Here is a 21,525-nt window from a genome sequence, read left to right as displayed (position 1 = left end):
ATAAAATGTTCTGTTTATCTCATTGTATTTTTCACTTCTTTTAAGTAATTAAATTTCAATACATAAAAATGTAAATTTAAATCATTTTCTTCAATATTAATATGGAAAATTTTTTCATATTTGTTTATTGTTATTTCATTATATCAACTTATTGATTCGAAAAGAAGGGCTATTTTGATTAATTTTAAAGAGCAAGAGAAATAATTTTTTTATACAGATACCTAAACATAATTCGCCCCAATTTAGAGATCTAAAATTTTTGGCACCTAATTAAATTTTGTTAAAATCCCTCTTTGTAAGCTTGTTTGATAAGATCGAGTTATAATTTAGAGAACAGTTTTGATCCTGGAAGCATCTCTTTGTGCCAAACAGAGGCAACCCTCATTACATGAAATTTCGCAACCCTCTCCAGCGAAGTTGACTGCTCCTCGCAGCAGCTATTTAACAGCTCCGAGGAACACGAAATTTCACAGCTCTCGCCGCTTTTCGAACGGTACTCGAGAGCGCTGCAGCCTCTCTGCTTTTATTGGGGGCTTTTAAAATTCTGCGCTGCATGTTGCTCAGGCAATAAACACGAAACAAACACCCAATTTTCTTCCTTTTATATACACCTACATACTCACGAGCAGGCAGGCCGGACTCTTTCTCTTTTCGTGCCGCTTTATTTATGAAATATTAAATTTAATGATATAAAGAAAGAAAAGAATATGTGAGCACCACGTTGGCCCGACTTTACAACACGGTCCGCATGTGTATAATATTTTCGAGTCGAAAACACTCCCATTACTCTTACAAGCCGGTGCCGCGCAGGCAAAAAAAGCGCCTCCGAACCAAGAGTTTGTCCCCCTTTTTTCGACAAAAGCTTCGAGTGCACATGCACGGTCTGGAGCAGCAGTATCGTATGTGCCGCGACAGCAAACTCTTCTCTCCAAAGCTCCCTTTAATATCATAAAACCCACATGCTCTTCTCAGGCTGGGACGTGGTTTATTAGGGAGCAACAAAGCTGCAGACTCTGCTCGAGCAGGATTTTCCAAAGCGAAAACGTCGCTCTAAATTCTTTCTATAAACGTGACGACGGAGAAGGAAGAACCAATCAAGCTGAAAAAAATCTCTTTTTTCAAAAATGCATTGATTAAAACAATAAACTACAAAAATTGCTCTTGATTTGTTTAAATAAATCTAAATTAAATGTTAAAGCTTTTTTTTTAACTCAAAGCATTTTTTTATTTTAAAATTAATTGATTGGTTTAATGTTTTTTGACTGCATTGTGAGTAGAGCACAATTGCACGCGGGCATATTTAGAAATGTAAAACGCTCTCGAGTTTATCCTCAAGTGGTTCTCTCTATCGAGACAAAAGCGTCCGGCTGCAGCCGTTCCATAATTGACAAGCGAAATTAAGCAGATGGCCTGTCGTAAAATTGTTAAGTCGCAATTAAAAAAGTGCACTCTCAGCAGCAGCAGCGTTGTGTGTATCATGCACGCGTTTGAATTTTATGCGGCGCTCCATAAAAAATGTGAATAATCGAGTGCACTCGGCGCGTGAAGCCTCACCCGTTCAAACCCTTGCTCGGCCAGCAAAGAGGTTTTAAGTCTGATTACCAGCCCCTCCAGCCTTTTCCGCTGAGCAGACGAATTCTCTCTCTGCCCCATAATCTCCCGAGGGGACTGGAATATGTGAAAACGCATGCATGCGGCTCCCAAGCTCGATTTTTCTTCCCGAGAAGCCGTCCGATTGATTTCTAATGGTGCCCACTTGCGAAAAATCCACGCCGCAGGGGACGCCTCGGCCATTAAAGTCGAAAGTGATTGATGCGGCTGACTAATTTTATAAATTTTAAATTTCTGCCATAAATGGCCAGGTGGCAATTTTGTTAAAAAAAAAATATTTTGATGACTGATGAAATAATTAATTGAGGGAAACTTCAATTATTCTCATTTCTTTATTTAACTGTCGCTGTAAATTTATTTTTTATTCACAAATTCTGTTTAAAATTTCTCCAGAATCCCAATTGAAAAATTTAATCTTTCAGTATAGCTTTCAGTATAGACCTTGAAAATTTGCATGGAAATGATGCGAGATTCGGATAAACGTTGCCAATTCAAATTTTTCCTCGAATATAAATTGCAGATTAAAAAATTTATTAAATTGCGGTGCAAGAAGTTTTTGAATTTCAGTTTCTAAGAGACAATTTGAGCAAACTGAAACAACAAACTGTGTAATCTCATGCGAAACACTCCAAGTCCAGCATCAATTATGGAAGAGCAAATTAGAAGGCGCCGTTGCTAAGCACATTTTGAACATTTCCATGCAAAAAGGGTTCGCCCAGCGTCCGCCCGCCGCACCTGACCAGAGCAAATTGCTGCGTGCTCTCTCGCCAGAAGGAGCATAAATGTAGTGGGAAGCACTTTAAGTTTAGCTGTTAAATTTCGTCCCACTAGACAAAACAATGTCATTCAGCACAGCAGCCCGCTTCCTCGGACACAATGGGAGGAATTGCATTATTTACGAAAGAATTTCGCTTCGCCAGGTTTAATGAGACAACCTTCTGTGCAGGAATGGAGCAATTTGTCACATTGCAAGGTTCGAAAGAAAACGAGGAGGATTGATTTCCTCTCCGGCATTATTATTGGAAGGCGCGCAATTTGCATGCGATTTGAATAAATTTGGGAAATTTCGTCCCGCTTTAATCAAGCCACTTTTTTACCTCATTGCGTATTCATCTATTCCGCGAGCTAGAGGACTAATGCAATAATATCTCTCCTCCTTGTTCCACAGCCGAGTACCTCACGACGATGATCACATTTTCCGCGCCTTTCCAAGAGATAAAATTTTACATCACATTTGATCAAACGGCCAATTTTTATATAATATCACATACGAGATAGAAGATGTGCGTGATGTGAAAATTCGCTCGACTTCTCAAATTCATTATAATGAATAAATTCCTCTCGTTAGGTATGCGAAAATTTTCATATCCTGTCTAGCTTCTTCTTTAAATTAATGCAAAACGCCGGAGTTTTCTCATTTCCTGGCAGCTCCAGCGCTGAAAACGCGAAACACAAACAGACACACCGCAATGCCACATTCCATCTGCTGCGCCGTGTATATGAAAATTTAACAGCAACCGCATTTTAATTTAATAACAAAACTCGTAACGCTCTCTCGGTGAAACGAAATGACAAATGGGTAATAAAGTGTATTACTCTGGCTGCCGCGGTGCGATATCGAATAACACACCAGCGAAATGCACTTGCCAGAGCCAATCTATATGGTAATTTGCCATTTCCAATGTACAGAGCCGGGCTGGACTCGCAGAGTGCATTTGCTGCTGTCTGCGAGCTAATCCTGCAGACGGCCGTGTGTTGAATGTCCGAACGAATTATGCCGACTGATGGCGATTAAAGTGTTAGGCCAACAGCGTTTGATGACATGTAGAGAGTATAGATCGACCACCGGTGCATTTGACAGCCACCGTAGAACACCCTAGAATAATACTAGGCCGCGAAATTAAAAAAAAAAATTAATAATATTTTAAATCATTACCAAACTATTTGCAATTATTTTTGGATAATTTATCCTTATTAAAAGTGACCTCAATCTAGTAAAAAGTAAATATTTTTACTGTGAACCCTCTTATATTTTAAATATGGGAAATGTTACAGAAAATTGTATTAATCAAGTGGCTATTCAATCAAATCAATATTTTCAACCCTTTGTTTCCAAATTATAACGCAAATATTGATTCCTCAATTGCAGAGGCTTATACAGTTTGAATAATTCAACCACTCGAGCCTTGTTTACATCTCTCGGTCGTCATGGCGCTTGACCGACCCCGGCTTTAATCCCCAGCAGACCAAAACAAACACCCGAAAGTTGGCCGTTGTTGGCTGCAAGACCGAGTAGTTTCCCAATGATTTGGAATTCACGTAATGGCGAAAATTGCCGCGGTGCTTGTTACGAAAGAAAGCTTTCCAATCAAAGTTCCCCTTTTGCAGACACAGGGCCATTAGAAAAATGAACAGTCCATTTCGCCGATTGACAGAAGAAAATTACAACTTTCTTTTTGCCTGCCATTTCCATATGCAAGGCCATTGTGCAGACAGAATAATAATAAAAAAACACTTTCGCGTGTACATTCGGCACGCCAGCGATCATAATGAAAAATATTATAAATGGAAAATATAAGAAGGGGACTTCTTTTCAGACAAGCATTTTTACGCGTCGTATCCCCGATAATAGCACCATCATCGTCTCTCTCGCTCATTTTGTTATTAACCGCGCGCCGAGAGACGAGAATGGGAAAATAAAATACTCGGGCCCCATCAGCGCAGAGATACACACAACAAAACTTTTGATAGTTGATTAATGGAGCCGAGAGCGTTATTATAAATATATAATATTAAAATACGTTTCATTATTCACGCCCTTGAGTTATAACAAGAATATTATAACAATGTACACGGAGCGGCAGGAGAAATTTTATTGTGCACCACCAGTCCAGTCCGGTCACTCAAACATGAATTATTTCACGAGCGACGCAACAACAAAAAATTGTGTAATGATACACAAAAGCTTTGTGCACCACTTCAACTGGAAAAGCGTTCAAATTTTCCGCTTTAATTGGCGCGACGTGCTTGAAAAAAGAAATAAATTGAAATCCAATAGAATTTCCGATTACCAAACATATTTTTGAACACATATTAAATTCAAATAAAGAGATTATATTTATTAAGTCAATTGTTTATTTTAAATTATGCATTTTTTTGGTTTTTAGAAAATATTTGCGTGCTCACTTCAAATCTCAATTTGAGCAAAAATATTGACTCTGGCCCGTGCCATTGTGCTCGTGGCGTTTGAAAGGGAATTGCTCGTCGACGTCTTGTTGCCGCGAGAGTGTTATTCTCTCTCCCGTATTGATCACCCCATAAAATATTCATGGAAGAGCCAACAAAGGCACCCTTTTCCAACTTTTGTGTTCCCGAAATATGTGAGTGAGTGGAAATACACGCGAAATAATGCACTGCACAACTATTGACGATTTATTCGCGTGTATAGATAGATAGGGCCGTGTGTTGTTGTTATTATTTATACCTCTGTGTGCAGCAGTCGTCGCATATCGACCTAATGGCTTATTATCTTCCGCCGCGGCACCAACCAGCCAGAATCGATTTTCGCTTATTTCTCGGTACGAACTCCCAAGTTCCGACAAAGTACACGTTCTAGGCGGAATTGTTGCATAATAGCGCAGAGCACTTCGGTGCACGAGCCAACTTGGGGTCGAAGTTTGCAGCCTGGGGAGTATAAATGCAAATCGTCGTTACTATGCACTTGAATTGATCACCAGCTTGCGCTCATTAGAAACCGATTCCTCTCTTGAGAAATTCTCAGATCGCTCGAAATGGAAAAGTTGGTTTCAACCTCTTATTTTTAGATTCATAACGAGCTATTCATCAATGATTATAGATTTGAAAATTGATTATTTCAATGAGGTTTACTTAATTGTTACTGGAGAGTTAAAGTGAAATCAATCATTTGGTTATATATTATTTCTTTTGAGAAAAATGCAATGATGAGTTGGAAATCAGATCAGCACAAAAGAAAGTCTTGTTGGTTTTTTCCTGACATTTTGGAGCTTCTGATTTAAAAAGATTTTCACGGTTTTATTGAAAACAAAATTTCCTTAACAAATGAGACTAATTAATATTTTATGGTGTAAACCTCTGGTGCCGATGAAAAAGTTTCCTCTTCTTGAAATTCAATGAGGCTGCTGCGGCTGTGGTGTTTTTTTTTTTCTTTTTTTTTTGTGCCCGTCCAAAAGGTGTAAGTTCCGCCACCGCTTGGCTGGCGCTGGCTGTGTTGCTGCCGCCAAAGCATGTAATTAGTGGCACCTGGCATTCCATAGAAACTCCTTACGAGCCTCCTTCGCCACCGAGCAGCCTCTCGAGCGCGTATCTTCTCTCGCCGTGTTCATATATATTTATTTTTAATATAAGCGCCGACGGCGCTTTAATATCACATACACAGTATATAAGAGAAGATGGTGCGCGCCATAGGTGGTAATGGAGAGCAAGGGTTGATCGCGGAGGAATGCCGCGCGTTTTCATTATTAATTTACTCGCACGCAAAAAGTATAAGCTTTGCGAGCGAGAGCGAAAAATCTGCAATTTTAATGGCCACGCTGCGCTATATTATGTTGGCCGGCGGGGCGCAAAATGCATTATTCATCGCAGGAATTGAATTTCGTATAATTCTGCGCCGTGGAATTCGAAATAGAGCCACTCTCGGGCATTTATTTTGCATAGATTTAAGAAAAACAAAATTTTGACAGGAGTGTTTCAAAAATTAATAAATAAAATTAACATTTTTCATTGAAATTAAATTCATTTAATTTAAAAATAATAAATTACTCACAATTCTCTGCGAGAGGAAAAGTTGAAAAAATTCTTCCGTTCAGCAAATTAACGAGTTTTGCACTTTTCTTCGTTTCTTAGCAGCAATCAGAAGTTGCTGCAACTTACTTTATTATTGTGGAGAAAAAGCGGGGCAAATGAGCACTCCTGTATAATACGAGTTCACCAACTTCTTTGTTGCAATGCAGTCGCCATTAAATTTGCACTTTTCTAGTCGGCAGCTCGCTCGCTCTCGTCGCGCTAATTGCGATCGCACGGCAATAATGTAATGGCGCTTCCGAGCGGAATAACAAGCGCGGCGAAAAAAGCAGGGGAGCGCCTGGGGATCGTAAAATCTTTTAACTTGTTACTGCTGAGGCAGCACCGTGCGCTCTTCTATATAGTGTGTGTGTAATATAATTAAAGGAGACTCGGCTCCGTCCGCGTTTCATGCGGAGAATAATTTCATACGAGATTAAAACTAACTGCTGCTACAACGTCGGGAAGCAATGCGGTATTGCACCCCAGATAATTCCTTCTCTCTCGGTTTGCCCGGCTCCCTTGGGCGGGTGCAAAAATTACCGAGTGCCGCATAGAGAAGTGTCGGAGTTCAGCGCAAACGGTTATGGCGCCTCAGAGTCACTGCCGGTAATTAACGTTTTTGCCAATTGAATGTGGAGAGGAAGATTTGAAAATAATTCTAGTAATGTAAAATTAACCTCCTGGTAGTTCTATAGGGCGTAGAAGAAAAAATGAGCTGCTTTTTGCCATTGCAAAAGCATCAGCGCCACCACAGGGCTGCTTGGAGAATTAATTACAATGCTTGTACTTTTTGTAGTTATTTGAGGCCAATTTTAACCCTGGATTCAGGAAATTAAATTTAATTTAAAAATGTCAATATTTACACAATTAAAATTGTTTCTTTTTTATCAAGGGAATCTGAAATAAAAAAATAATTCCCAATTGTCAGTTTATTTACCGGACACTTCTGATGAAATCTTGGGCTCAAAACCTATCAGTGGCATCGGCTCGCTTCACCGCTGCACCAATTACAATGGGAAGGCCCTTTGTTCTCTGGCAGGGGACAGGTGCTCGTCCACGTTCCGTCGATTACAAAGCTAGAGAACAAAAAAAGGAAAGGAAAAAACACGCATCAGTACGCATGGAGCAGGCCAGCGTTTTTTTTTTATCCTCTCCTCTCTTGGTTCGATACACGAAATACACCCAGAGGGTTATTATTCGGAGCGCAATCAAGAGAAGGCCCGGCCGACACCATCGGCGTGAACACAAACGCTGTGGGCTCTGAATTTATACTTTATAATACATAAAGAAAGGAAGAAGGGGGCCCCGGCCGGTGTAATATATAAAATCCTCCCGAAAACAACATCAAGGAGGAGGCAGCAGGTAAGGCGATTAATTATACCTTACGGCTGTGAAAGGAACTTCATTAGGGCTCCCCAGCTCGTATATGCTGTGGGGTCATGAGATGCGTTATTATTTATATACACGAGATGTTTGTGCATGCGAGAGTGCACAGCAGCAGCAGCAATAGTCATAATTATAATCGAGTCCCCACCGGCTGCCGTTCGGACCGCCGGCCCAGGGTAATAAATTTTAATTGTCGCTAAATTGGCTGGGATGAAGAGATTAAGGCTGATCGGCACGCACACGCAGATCGACCAAATGAATTGGAATCTGCAGCGCTCAAATGCGAAATTTTGTTATTCCGTGACCGTCGGTTCGAATCGGTATAATTTATTGTTATGCGCCTGAAATTTCCGGCCAAAGTTATATCTTTATCGATCTTTGGGTTAAAAGATGATGTCGTAATAAATGACACTGCAGCCAAACGGAAAAGGTTGTTCAATAAAAATGATAATTTTTAAAAGGTCACAGTGTCTAAATAATTTATAAGTGCTGAATGAAAATTTGCGAAGTCAACTGCAAATTGATTCGTTTTTTTATAAAATATAAATTTTAGATTTGAGATAGCGAATTTTAAAGAATCTTAATTACCATTTATTTATGTTTTCCATGTCAAACTTCAGTTTTTTCTTCTTCTAAATTTGCATATTAATATTATTATTTGTTCTTCTCGGCCAATAAAATTATAAATCGAAATATAAAATTAAAAAATATTGCAATTTACCCCAATAATTCACTACCTAATGTGAATATTGCAATTTGAAGTACTCAAGGTAAACATTAAAATACAAAATACGCCATGCACTGCAGTATTTAAACTCGCTTTTCATAAAAGGACATTTTCCTGACCGAGATCGGTATCAAAATTCCGCACCTTTCGAGGAAATTCCAGCGTGATTTACTGCCGCACGCCCCGTCTGCGACACATTCGCTTCTGGGAAAGTATGTCCTGCGCGAAAAAATCTCGCGCGTCCGAACTTCCGAGAAACAGGTGAAACTGACGCGGCGCGAGAAGCAAACCAGTTCGCTGCTTCTGACATGTTCGAAACTTGCGTCCAATTACCTCGCGTGGAAAATAATATATTTAATGCCATAAGAATATCGTGCGAGATTAGCAATCACCCGACACGTAGGCGTCGCGAAAATATCAAAGTATTTGAAGAATATACTTGATATTTCCTCTCGGAGAAAAAGCGTCGTAATGAGGCCGTTCATCCCTTTGTTGCCTTTTCATTTAACTCGGAGCAATCACGCCGACTGAAAGGCTGCTGAGAGGCGCGGGCAGAGTATGAAATAATAACAAAAATTGGTCCATTACTCTCAACAACCCTTTTTCCAACTCGAATGCGTGTTGTTGTAGCTGCCGCCGCTCTCCACGCGCCGAAATGTACATAAGAGAGGGAGATGGAAAAATTAATTGAAAACTCAAACGAGCCAGAGAGAGCAGGGTGCGCAGCTAATGAAGCCGAAAGTCTTTCTAATTGAATCGGCGTATACGAGACTCTCGATCAGCAGCACGCCAAAATCGGCGGCGAGTGGCGTCGAGTTGCGTTTGCGGTCTCCCACGCGATATTTTCCCTTTGGCCGCGAAATTCAATTTGTACGTGTTCCGTGCACAATGAGCTCTTGCGTCGTTCGAGTGTGATGAACAGAACAGGGGCCAATTGAAAATAATGAAAATATGTATTCACCGAGGAGCTTGGGTGATTCGAATTAAAAAATGTCACCAGATTAACGAAAATAGATAAAATCTGAAAAAACAATTTTTAAATAATTTATTTATTTACTTGTCTGGAAACCAAAGTCCATAAAAAAATAAATAAAAACCTTTGAAATATATGATAGATATTTAATTTGAATTTAAAATGCCGTCAAAATAAATTAAATAGTAAGAAAAGCATAAATAAAATTTTATAATAATTAATGTTGCAAATATTCCATAAAAATAAAATTTCCAAATAGCCTGTTTTTTTTTACCTGTTTTGAGAGAATAAACGAATTGAATTGAATGGAATATATAACCTTAAAAAAATTTGCCCAGATTTAATTGCTTCTAAAAATTAGGCTCTGGCCGTGTGGCAGATCAATAAATCTTGGACCGTCTGTGCTGCCGAGGTCGGTGTCTCGCGTGTCAAAGGTCAACGCATGTATATTATTATACGAGTGACATGTTGTCGTCGGGCGGCTCGTGCACGTCTCCCAATCAGACAGAGGTGCGTCACTGTCAACGCAAGGCCTTCATTAGTAAATATATAAAGTCCTTTGTCTGACACCGAATTGCCCAACACAGCTAGAAAGTGATAACAGGGCGTGTTGTTTTCCTTAATGCTCTCGGGCCCATCCATAATGCATCCACATCCCATTCCGGGCTGCGTTAACGATAATACACGGGTTATCTCGTCTTTTGAAATGAAATACGGCCCGGACGCTAAACAGACCAACCGGCCGCTACTTTGATCTGCTTTTGTAATTAGGAAGTCCACGCGTCTGAACTTAAATACTGTTAATTATTGAGGGCTTTTTCAAAATTTTATAATGCCCGAAGTAGAATTCGGGACTGCTTTTGTGCAGGTTGGATTATTCATGTGGGCTCGTTATGGGCGTTGTTGTTGCGGCCCAGGGAGCCCTCGATGCTGCAATGCCATCAATTTGTAATAACGCCATTTTCCTGCTGCAGCCGGAATTCGAGGGGCTTCAGAGGCCGCAGGGTTGATAGGCGCTCATAAAATTTTATGCAACTTTTCATCGGCACCGCCCTGGACAACGATAATTTTAAATATAAAAGTCATAACATGCGTTATTAAAATTTGCAATTCATAATAAAATTGTATAATAAAAAATAAAAATTTGTTCAATTTTACTGCGAAAAAATTGTAAAAGATTTATAATTTAAACTGTAGATTTAAAAAAAATTGATATAGTTATTGAAGCTCAATTTTTAAAGATTTTTCCTCAATTTTTATTTTAATACTAATTTTTATAAACCATCTGCTGGTATTCGTCGTGGTGCCCATCTGCCGTTTTTTCCTCTCTATCTCTCTCTGCTCCCAATCCCGTCCACTTGATTGCACACACGCCCTTTACAAGAAGCAGATCGGCAAACAGATTTTTCGGCAGGGCACATTGCATAAACATGTGCGCGCCGAGATAAGATGCAAGATCCATAAAATCCGCTCGAGAAAGAGAAAAGCATCGGATCGATTGTGAGAGCAGCGGCGGCGGCACCACCAAAAGCAGCTCACCTTAATGCACAAGTAATGATATTGAAATATGGCGGCCATAAAACGATGGGGTACACACGCGGCGGGTTCATTACGACAACGACCGATGGATGAGCTCATCAATTCAAGCGGAATTTTTTTCCATAATATAGCAGTTGAGGGGGAAGGAATATTTTGCGCCGAGGACATATCCCATCTTCTATATCCTCACCCTTAAATCCCCTGGACCAGAATAATCCAGGGGTGCACCGGACTGCATAAAAAGGCCTGTTTTATCCACTAGTGGGTGGCCAAGGTACCTTATTTTTAAATTTAAAAATATTATTTTTTTATTATTGATGCTTGTTTGTTCAATTGTTTAAAAATATTCAATATTAGCAGAGGATAATTAATTGTTTAAGGACGAAAATTCTCCAAAACTAAAATTCATAAAATCAAACTGAAACGTAAAAATTTAAATTTAATTTAATTATTCAAGATAAACTTGTCTAAAATTTCAATCCTTTTCTTTTATAATATTTTTTGTCATTTTTAAATTGATTACAGTAAAACCGTTTCGAATTTTATCAGAGTTTATATTAAAAAACTTTTTAAGAATTTCACAAAATTTTACTTTTCACGCTGCCTGAAACAATATCAAATTTTTTTCTTTTTTTCTGCGTATCTGCACCACCAGCCGCGTCGTAAAATGAGAGGAGTGGGAACAATGCTCGCCCTCTACGGTCGAATCTCCATTTCAAACAGACAAGGCTAAAAAGGTGGAAACAAAGCGTATCGATTTTGCGCCTGCAAAATTTGCCACCCGGCCAAGTGGAAAATCGGACTTTGCGTTTCGTTCGAGACCGAAATTGGTTTCTTAAACAACACACGAGCCGCGATTTGTTTATACGCACCCCGTGCAAAATCCTTTCGCTGATCAAAGTTGGAAGAGAAAACCACCCCCGCCGCATTTATAGGCCGCTTCTCGTCTCATCATATCATGCGGGTGTTCCACTCTAATAGAGACTGCACGATTTGACAAAAGGAATTTTCGAATGAGATAAAAGCGCAAAGTCTGCTTTGTGACAATCGAGCGCGGCTTTTGTATGTGCATATGATATATATCCAAACATGAAATAATAGCACCGGGGGTGGGTTGGTTGGTGGACGTGCATCACTTGCATGCGCTCGGCCATAAATCAACACCCCACCGCGTGCGCGCAGCGCGAATGCAGTTCCTCTCTTTTTTTTTCAATCATAATGGTTGCAGGGGTACGAAGTAGACAATATGCTGCTAAAATCGATAGAGTGGCACATAAAAGTGTGTGTTTAGCCCGTTTTTTATGGGGCCATATTCTATTATCTGCTGAGCGCGCGAGAGAAGTTGGGAAAACTACACTAGCTCGTGTCGATCGACATGATTGCTCCGTAATGCGTTTTCCTTCTTGCTGATTTGGCACCATGAATATCAATTTTTGACACTGCATTTATCGCGAATGGGTGCGAAAAGTGAAAATGGAAAAATCCGATTGAACGCCTGCGACCGTGGGAAAGTTGCCTATATAAATGAGAAATTTTTAATATTCAAATTTATTGACTTCATAAAAAAAAATTCCCCACAAGTAAATATAATTGACAAAAATAGTATTAAAAATTATTATAAATGATTACTTAAAAGTCAAATTTTAAAATCCAAGTTCAGAATTGTTCACTTTTAAAATATTTGAAGCAAAAATCAATTTCTATTGAGGAAGAAAATAAGCTTTTTTATATAAGAAAAATTGGATTATTTTTAGAATCTCCCCTCATTGAATAAAAATCACAAAGTGAGCCAATTAATCCGAAGCCCAGCGTATTAACGGCTCATTAATCTTCTCCCCCAAACGGAACCAAAACTTTTTGCATAATAACAATCAAAACAGATTGAGCGCGTGGCCATCGATGATTTTTCCCACCCGCTTCCTTTTCCCGCATGAAATATTTTTTTTCACTATCGGGTGCAGCTTATTATATTCGAAGCGCCCCTTTAATGGACAAATAATTCAAAAAGCAGCCAGACTAATTAGAATTCGTGGTGATAATTTACAGCTCTGCACCCGACGTGCACTTTTGTGAACACACTCTCCGTGAATTACAGCAGTGTCAAGCGTTATTAACATAATCCATTTTCAAAAGTGGAGCGCCGAGCACCGGTATAGAGAGAGAGGATTATCATCATACCGCGCGCGCACACAATGAAAATGCAATTCCGAAAGTTGACAACCGACTAGAGCCGGGATCAAGTGCATGCACACATGCATATTTTATACTTTAGAATAGCAGCTATTCATTTACAACCCTAGTGCGCTGTAAATTTCGCAATTTATTATATATATTTCGCAACAGAGTTAAATTGCACTTGTCTGTGTATATAAACTTTTGCGTTTGTGTGTTTATATCTATCCATCTTTTCATCCGCGCATGTATAGTCTCTCTTTTTTTTATGAAATAATGAAGAGTGCATGTATCACCGCGGGCACTTTTCATTACAAATGGTGATGTGGCGCACGAGGTTGTGCAAATTATTGGATGGCCGACTGCCGTTCGCATGGTGTGTCACTCCACCGTGATAAATTGAGAAAAGTTGAGAGCGGGTGCTCGTTAAATATGCGCATTTTTCCACGCAAATCTGCCGAGCAGTATTAAAGTGGGAAAGATTCATCGAGGAGAGAAAAAAGGGGGATAAATCGCGTCGGAAAGGCAAATAATTTATTCACTCTCCTCTTTCATAATAAGAAGCGATCATTTTGTGACCCAATTTAATATCTCATTAAAAACTTACCTCAAAAGAAAGTGTCAAGCAATTGTGCTTCAGTTTAATTATAAATTAAAGCATGAAATTAATTGATAAAATACTTGTTATGCTTGCTAAGGATGAATCTGAAAAGATACTCAAATTACTTAAATAAAACAATTAATTTAAAATGACTTACCTGGGACTTATGCAACTAAAATTCTGCACGAAGTGATTTTCATTGAAAAATTTAATTTTTTTACAGCCATTAACCCCAATGAATGTGTTACATTTGAGTTTGAGACCATCATTTAAATATCTTTTATGTATGATTTGCAACAATCGGAGCACATAATATGTTTCCGCTGCAGCAACTTCTGAATGAAGCATTCTTGCCGAGAGACAAGTTTATACCATGCGCTAAGTTGCAACTTCGTCTCTGCATGCTGATCAAAGTTGGAATTCCTAGAGCTCTCCGTCTCTCGTTGTATGCAAAGTAACCCTGCGCGGATAATGCACATCACGCGGAGCGATGCACACGTGTGCGCTTTGAACAGTTGAGCAGCGAACTTGGTTTTTTTTCCGCGTACATATGATGATGAAAGCAGCCAGTTCAAACAGCGTCTTCTTCACCCACTCTCGCACGGCAGCCAATACCGGCTGTATCGGAAAACCCTTTTCCTCATTGTCGATAACAGTGGCACGGAATCGGCAAGGGTGTGCCCCGGAGCAAGGTGCGCACACACGAAGGAGCAGCCACGCCAATTTCACTTCAAATTAAGCACGCCGGTTATTGAAAAAATCATCATTGTGCTCGGACAAGTGGAAATTCATGGGAAAGCGGGAAGAGAGGCGCAAAATGAGGGCTGGAAGTCGTGCAAGAAAAGTAAAACCGGTTTCTATAAATTCAGGAAAATTTAAAAAGTGTGGTGTTTGCAAAATATAAATAAGCTATTTTGAGGGCAAATTTTCGTCTCCAGGTCTAATTAGGAAGGTAAATTTTGAATTTAAATAAATATTTTAAAAGAGTTTTGAATATTTGAAATTACTTAATATTTATTAGAGTATATCGATTGAAATTTCTAATAATTCTCGCGGGACAAAAGGACATTAAATAGGGTAGTTTGGCAATAAGAGCTAAACCACTTGCTCTTGAGCATGTGGCGAGTCGATCGGCGCCTCGCCATTAGCGAATGAAAGCAATCGGCCGGAGCGATCAGGGTGCAATTTGCGCCTCTCCCGATGCACGTTTAGAAAAAGGCATGGACCGACCAGCCGGTCGGCTGGCCGTCCATGCATGTTAGATTAAACCCTTTATTATTCAACTAGCCAACTAACTAACCAGGCAGCTAACCAACGAACCGGCCATCCGAATGTACTTAATCATCGCGGTCGTTGTCGTGAGTATTATCTGATGTGCAGCACATGGAAGGAGGGTCGATAGCGGCGCCGAGCGAGCGCTAATAATGGCCAGAGAGGCGTGCTATGCTGGAGAGACCTGCACGATAATATATAGAACGGTTCACGTGCGCCTATGATTTTTCGACGCGCTCACGAGACGCGCGATAATTTTCGTGCCGGATTCGATTGTATTGATCTGAGCGCTGAATGGAATCTAATTAGCACCGCGCTGAAAGGGATATACCGAGTTAATCAGGCGATTAGCGAAACTAATTATGATTGGAATAGAAATCCCCGGAGACAAAAAAAAATTTAATTTAGTAATGACGTACAAGGTGAGAAAAGTGAGTAAATATGTTATAGCTAATTACAATTGGTTATTAGGTTAAAAGAATATTATAAAAAAATTTTGCTGTTTATTTGTACAATTGTTACAATTATTTACAATCAATTTTTTAATTAAATGATTAAAAAATTTTAAAGCTATTTTTTATTATAAATTTTTCAATAAATTTTATCTCATTCTTTGATTTGTTGGGTCAAAATTTATCTCAAGATTGTAGAAAATAGCTGATAATTTGTGCTATTGGGATAAAAAAGAATAAATTACTTATCTATATTCTAAATTTTAAAAACAATTTTAAACAAAAAAGTTCTATACAAAAGGCAATTTATTTCAGAGTGTGAATATGAGACGGATGTGTAAAAAATGTATAGAAAATAAATCACGCCTATCGGCGGTTAGTGAAAATTCCCGCTGACACAAATTGCGATTTTGGTGGAAGCTCTCGCGACGCCATAAAATCGCTCTCAGATTTCAATTACTTTTGGAGCTCGGGCAAAATCCACAAGAAGGCAAAAGCCGCCGCCGCTCGCGTCAATCCTTGAGGGGGAGTTTGATCAAACTGTGCGCGCGTCAACCGCCTTGCTCGGAGGAGTCCGTTGTCTTTCACGGGGCGGTTTTCTCTGATGGTTGTTAGCACTCCCCGGCTCATCTCATCTCCGCCAGTGGGGTTGTCATTTCCAGAGAACAACACCATCCCGCTACAATTTATAGCCCATCAAAATGCAAATCCCTCTCCATAGTCGGTCGCGACTCCTTGAGAGAATCTTGCACCCCCGGGCTAATTTATTACATCCGCGGAAAGGAGTCACCTGCCGGTGCCAAAAGTCCGCGAAAGTTATAAATAAAACTTTCTTTAGGAAAAAGTGGCCGGAAAGTGCAAAAAGCTGCTCTCTTTGCTCTGTCAGTGCAGTGCGCGCGCGAGTGTGACCTGTTTTCAGCCCTCTCGCGCTAGATCGATAATTCGGGGGGCGAATTCGTGCTCGCCGTGTGTCGGCGCGAAAGATTGATGTGCCCGAGCGGCGGGCCAAATTGCCGAACTTGGCTTTAAATGCCAAGAAAAACCGACAGGGACGCGCCTCCGTTGTGGACTGAATATTTCACCGCGGCCGAATCGCCTGCCAAATGCCGTCCCGGGACGCAGATAAACTTGAAAGGCGGTTCAGCATTTGCCAAATCTACCAGGAGAGTTAATACGCGTTTTATCTTGAAGAAAATCCAAAAGTAAAATTTACTAGAAGCGAGATTAAGGGTAATAATTATTAAGTATTTAATTGAGACTGATAATGATGCTATAAATCATTTATTTGCGTGAAATTGCAAAATGTGCAACTTTGAATGCCAAAACAATCAAGTTAAAAATTATTTTTTTAAATTTTTCTGCATGAATATTTAATTAAATATTATCGGCCTATTTAAATTAAGTTTTTATCATTTTTTGCGCTAAATTGAAATTTAATCCCCTTCCTAAGCCACTTAGCCACAATCGTTTTACTTGGAAGTGTTGCCTCCTCGCCCTGCCAGCATCGCTCACAAGTTTTCAAACTCCCCGCATCGTCTATACTATGTTGAGCTGTATGCGCCTCGCATAACACGGCATTAATTAATTATTACAAGTCGGATACGACTGCATTGAAAACTCCCTCGCGAGAACAAGTTTCAGCATCTAATTAAGACTTCAAGGAGAGTGCTATAGCTGATAACTACAGTTTTCATTAGAGCCGTCCTTAATGCATCATAACGCGCCCGGAGAGAGGCTAAATCATCAACAACACGTATACTAGACGTGCCGTACAACTTCTTCTTCGTCCTCGGACCAGAGAAATTGCATGTCCGTTAATATTCAAGCATGCACTTTTCCGCACGTGAGGCCATTTTGCTCGCATAATTGTGCACTTTACGCTATCGGGCGCCGGCAGTACATAAAGAAAAGCCGTGCGTGCCTCTATTAGCAGCGAGTTATGTGTGTATGTTTGTCTTGCATGTACAAATATAAATAAGATGCCTTATCGCCCAGTGTAATTTATACAATATATGCGTGCCCCTCTCTTTCTCTCTCCGCAAGAGCCCGACCTTTCTTTTTGCAATTCATTTTCGGCGGCCGGTTTAATTATGTAGCCTCATTACCCGAATCGGGTGGGCCAATATGACTTCATTTGAATCCGCTTTTGGTCCTTTCGACTGCTTCTTTTTATATTTAATACTCGTACCGGTTTGAAAAGTTTTTAATCCAATAGGGCGGCATCGGTTGTTCTGTATATATTGGTGAAAGTTTCGCTTTCGATCGAAGCAGTGTTTTATCGATTTGATTGCAATCAAGATAATTTCAAATAATATCTTATATCGGGGGCGTCAAAAGGTGTTTAGGAACTGATTGGACTGGAATTATTGATAGCCAATTGCACAATTATTTGTGTTGACCTAAAAAACTGAATCAAGAGCAATCATTTATTTAAACTTTTATCAGAGTCAACAGCATTTTTGAGGTTTCAAACTGTATAAAATAAACTTTAATTAAGAAAATGAATTTTTCTAACTTAAAAAAAATTTTAACTATGTAGGCACATTTGAAATATAAAATTTTTTATTATTAATTAAATTGTAACTATATTAAAATTTAAAATATATATTTTATTTTAAATAAGCAATTTTTTCCAAAATTAACTCATTTGATTATAAATTTTATTATTAATATAATGTTGCAGTTGCATGAAATTACTACTTATCATTTATACAAAGCATGATGTGTTCATATCAATGTTTTTTTTATTTCTCTTCTTTAAACAATTTTCACTATCAGACAACTCACTCTACCCCAAACATCATTATTTGCCGAAAATCGGCGCCGAGACAAATGGAGGCGGGCACCGCGCGAGATCGGCGCCGTCGGCGATTAATTTTCCGCGCGCAGGAATCAACTCTGCGGAACGGTCTAGCTGTTGGTCGGCCGCGCAATAAATCTGATCCAACCGTGAATGGAGCGCAAATGGCGTATGCAAATTTTCCTCTCCGATATATCACTGCAACGGCGAAAATAATAAATATCCCGGCGGCGCGGCCGGCCCCGAGAGTAGTCTATTCAAATGCACAATACACCCGTATTAGCGTGTACTTTGCGAAATAAATCCGCACACGCAATAGCCTGGGCGATAAATAATGTGCCACAATGCGCCGGCAAATTGCGAAATGCCTGCAAAGAAGTACAAGAAGTTCGTCTCTTCTTTTGAGCATTTCGGAGAAAGGGTGCCCGTTTTATGCTAATTAAAACGCTCCCCGAGCGCGAAATTCCGTGAAAAGTTGGGCATATAAATAAAACGTGCTTTGAAAGAGAAAAGTTTTTGAAAGAGATGAGCTATGGAGGTGTATATTAATTACAAAGGCCAGACTTGCGTAAACTTGAAGACACATTCCTGTAATGAGAGCCATTAAGGTGTTTTTGAACGCTGACCCTGATACGGCCGGGCGGGCGAACGAGACGTTGGGAAAGTGGTAATTGAACCGACTTTTTATCCGCATCAAATGAGAAGAGGCCATCAAGGCCGCTTCTTTTACGGACTTTGTAAAGTATAAAGAGCCTTAATCAACAAAATAAAAAGCTGCTTAGAAACATTTCGTTCGTGACTCCTTTAGCAAAAAGTAATTTTGAAGGTAATTCATGCAAAGAAGATTTTAAATTAATTTAGTTCTGAATCAAGATGATCTTAAATTTTATAAGAAAAAGAGGAAATTCAATTAAAATTTAAAAATTGATATCAAATTGGCCTCTTGAATTGATTCCTGAGGTCAAAAGTGACCTCAGACCTCACAAACATCCCAAATACAAAAATTGAGCTCATTGTCGGTGAATTTCTACTGTTCGCAAACACCAGCGCCAGTACAGGGAAGTTGGAGAATTTCAGAAAGGCAAAACCCTCTCAATCTTCTTGCGTTTGGATGTTTTAATTAAATTAAGGAATGAATAAAAAAAAGACGATAATTTAATAATAATTTTAGCATCTTTTTATCAAAATTAAAAAGAAACTTCTAAAAACAAAGAAGGCTGTCCAAAGTTTTAACAATTTAATTTTCACTTTTTCCTTCTTTAAACTGAGCTAAAATAGACAATAATTAAAAGTGAGCATCTCTGGGTGCATATAAGAGAGATAATGTCGAGATTTTGTCGAGAAAAGAGAGCTTCCTGTCACAGAGAATGCTCTTAGATTAATTAGGGGCTGCTCTTGCTTGCTCCTTTCCAGCAGCTGAATAGAAAAAGCATCGGGATAATTAACACACACACGCGGCTGTAGGGAGAGGGAGAGCCAGCGAAAATGGAGATAAGCATCTTGCGGCGGGCAGAGTGAGTGACTGACTGACTCGTATCGAGCCTAATAATACCGGGCGAGTGTCGGAGCCATTTGCTTCTCGGGCATTATCTCGCTCAAATCTGCGCGGCTCCGATGGCCGCGGGCCGAAAAGATCTTGAGAGAAAAATTACGGGAGAGAGTCTTGACGGCGGCGTTTATTATTATTAAAGAGCCATTTTTCTGAATTGCCGCGGCCCAAGGATGTGTTGTGGGCAGACGCGAAACGCCGAAAAGTGTTTTTTTTCCTTCTACTCTTTTTTTTATTACTCGCTTGAAATTCGATTTTCCAGCAAATATTTTCACGAGCCGGTCCGCGGGGACGCAAAAGAAAGAGGCGGTGCAATAAAAAGAGTATCTGCTCGTTTTGATCTCATTGTTATTCCGTTCATGAGCGGCGTCCCGCTTTTTCATGCTTCGTTTTCCATCTCCGGAGAGCGAGCGCAAGAGTTAAAGCGTCACGAATTTGTTGCAAAGTTAGGAAGGTGCCCCCGAAAGTTTCGCTGCGGCACTTAGATTTGCCACGAATTTGCTTCCAACAAGGTGGCAGTCTTTTCACGTACGAAAGGGAAAAGGACCGCGCTTTTTTACTCTCTTTCTCGTCGCTGCATTTTGCCTAGACTTTTATTTGAATTTTTTCTTTATCACCGAGGCGAAATCTTTTGTGCGGGCTGCGAGGAAATGAAGTTGTTATACCTTTTGAAAAGTTTCTTGAAAGATCGCCTTGATAGAAGCAGTTGATATACGCTGATAAAACAGGCTCTTTTTGTGTCGGAATTTAACTTTGGCTCTTGCACACAAGAACAGAATGAGAGACAACGCGCTCTATTCAGATAACTTTACCGTGACTGGGGAAACACTATGGCCAGGTGAATAATGGGGAGCTAAAGGAAAAGACGCCAGGAAATTAATTAAGCAAAGATTTAAAGGGTAGATAAAATAAAATGGAATTTGGTGCCGCTGGAAAACTGTTAAAATATTATCAAAAGATCAAAAAGTGATTATTAATTTTTTAGACAAAACCCAAAATAGGAATGTGCTTTATTGGTGATTTAGAAGTCAACAAAAAAAATTAAAATTACTCAAAAGTTTCAATCTTTTTCTATAGATTATTTTTGAGAATTTATTATAATATTAAATATTTGACAACCAAAAAATTCATATTTTTGTTGAATTTGAAAGATCATTCGTGATCCTGAAATTTTGCATTAAAAAAATTATTTTTGTTTCTTAAATAATTAAGCAGGAAATTGTAAAATTTTTGCATTTTATTTATCAATAATTACAAAAATTACCAAATTTAAATGAAAATTTTTCGTGTTACAGAACGGATGCGGTACGACGTGGCGTACGAATGCGAGGGCTCCATGCTGACCATCAACTGTCCGGAGGGCGAGCACATCAACCTGATCCGGGCCAACTACGGCCGCTTCTCGATAACGCTGTGCAACGACAACGGCAACACCGACTGGAGCGTCAACTGCATGTCTCCGCGCTCGCTGCGCGTCCTCTACAGCAAGTGAGTGGCCAAAGGGTTGAATATTTATACAAATTTTCCGCCTCTGTTCATTCCATGTCCGCGTGCGGAGATTGGCACAAAAATACTCGACGCTCGTGACTCGCATCCGGGAAAATAACAACACACAGAGC

The 21,525-nt window shown here is 39.6% G+C and overlaps 1 protein-coding gene across 5 annotated transcripts in view; it reads left to right on the top strand.

The window, feature by feature from the left end:
- The window catches only part of LOC132193264 (latrophilin Cirl-like), a 68,449-nt gene that overhangs the window by 35,178 nt on the left and 11,746 nt on the right, over positions 1 to 21,525 (top strand). For all 5 annotated transcript variants that reach the window (XM_059613839.1, XM_059613840.1, XM_059613837.1 and 2 more), the window contains exon 3: positions 21,202 to 21,394. In XM_059613839.1, coding sequence (XP_059469822.1) covers positions 21,202 to 21,394 — 193 coding nt within the window. The remainder of the gene's footprint in view (positions 1 to 21,201; positions 21,395 to 21,525) is intronic.

This window comes from Neocloeon triangulifer, unplaced genomic scaffold (genome assembly GCF_031216515.1).
Source record: "Neocloeon triangulifer isolate White Clay Creek 2 clone unplaced genomic scaffold, ASM3121651v1 ptg000003l, whole genome shotgun sequence".
Classification (NCBI taxonomy): Eukaryota; Metazoa; Arthropoda; class Insecta; order Ephemeroptera; family Baetidae; genus Neocloeon; species Neocloeon triangulifer.
The sequence above is the reverse complement of the archived record's forward strand: the minus strand, read 5'-3'. Positions and strand labels throughout refer to the sequence as shown.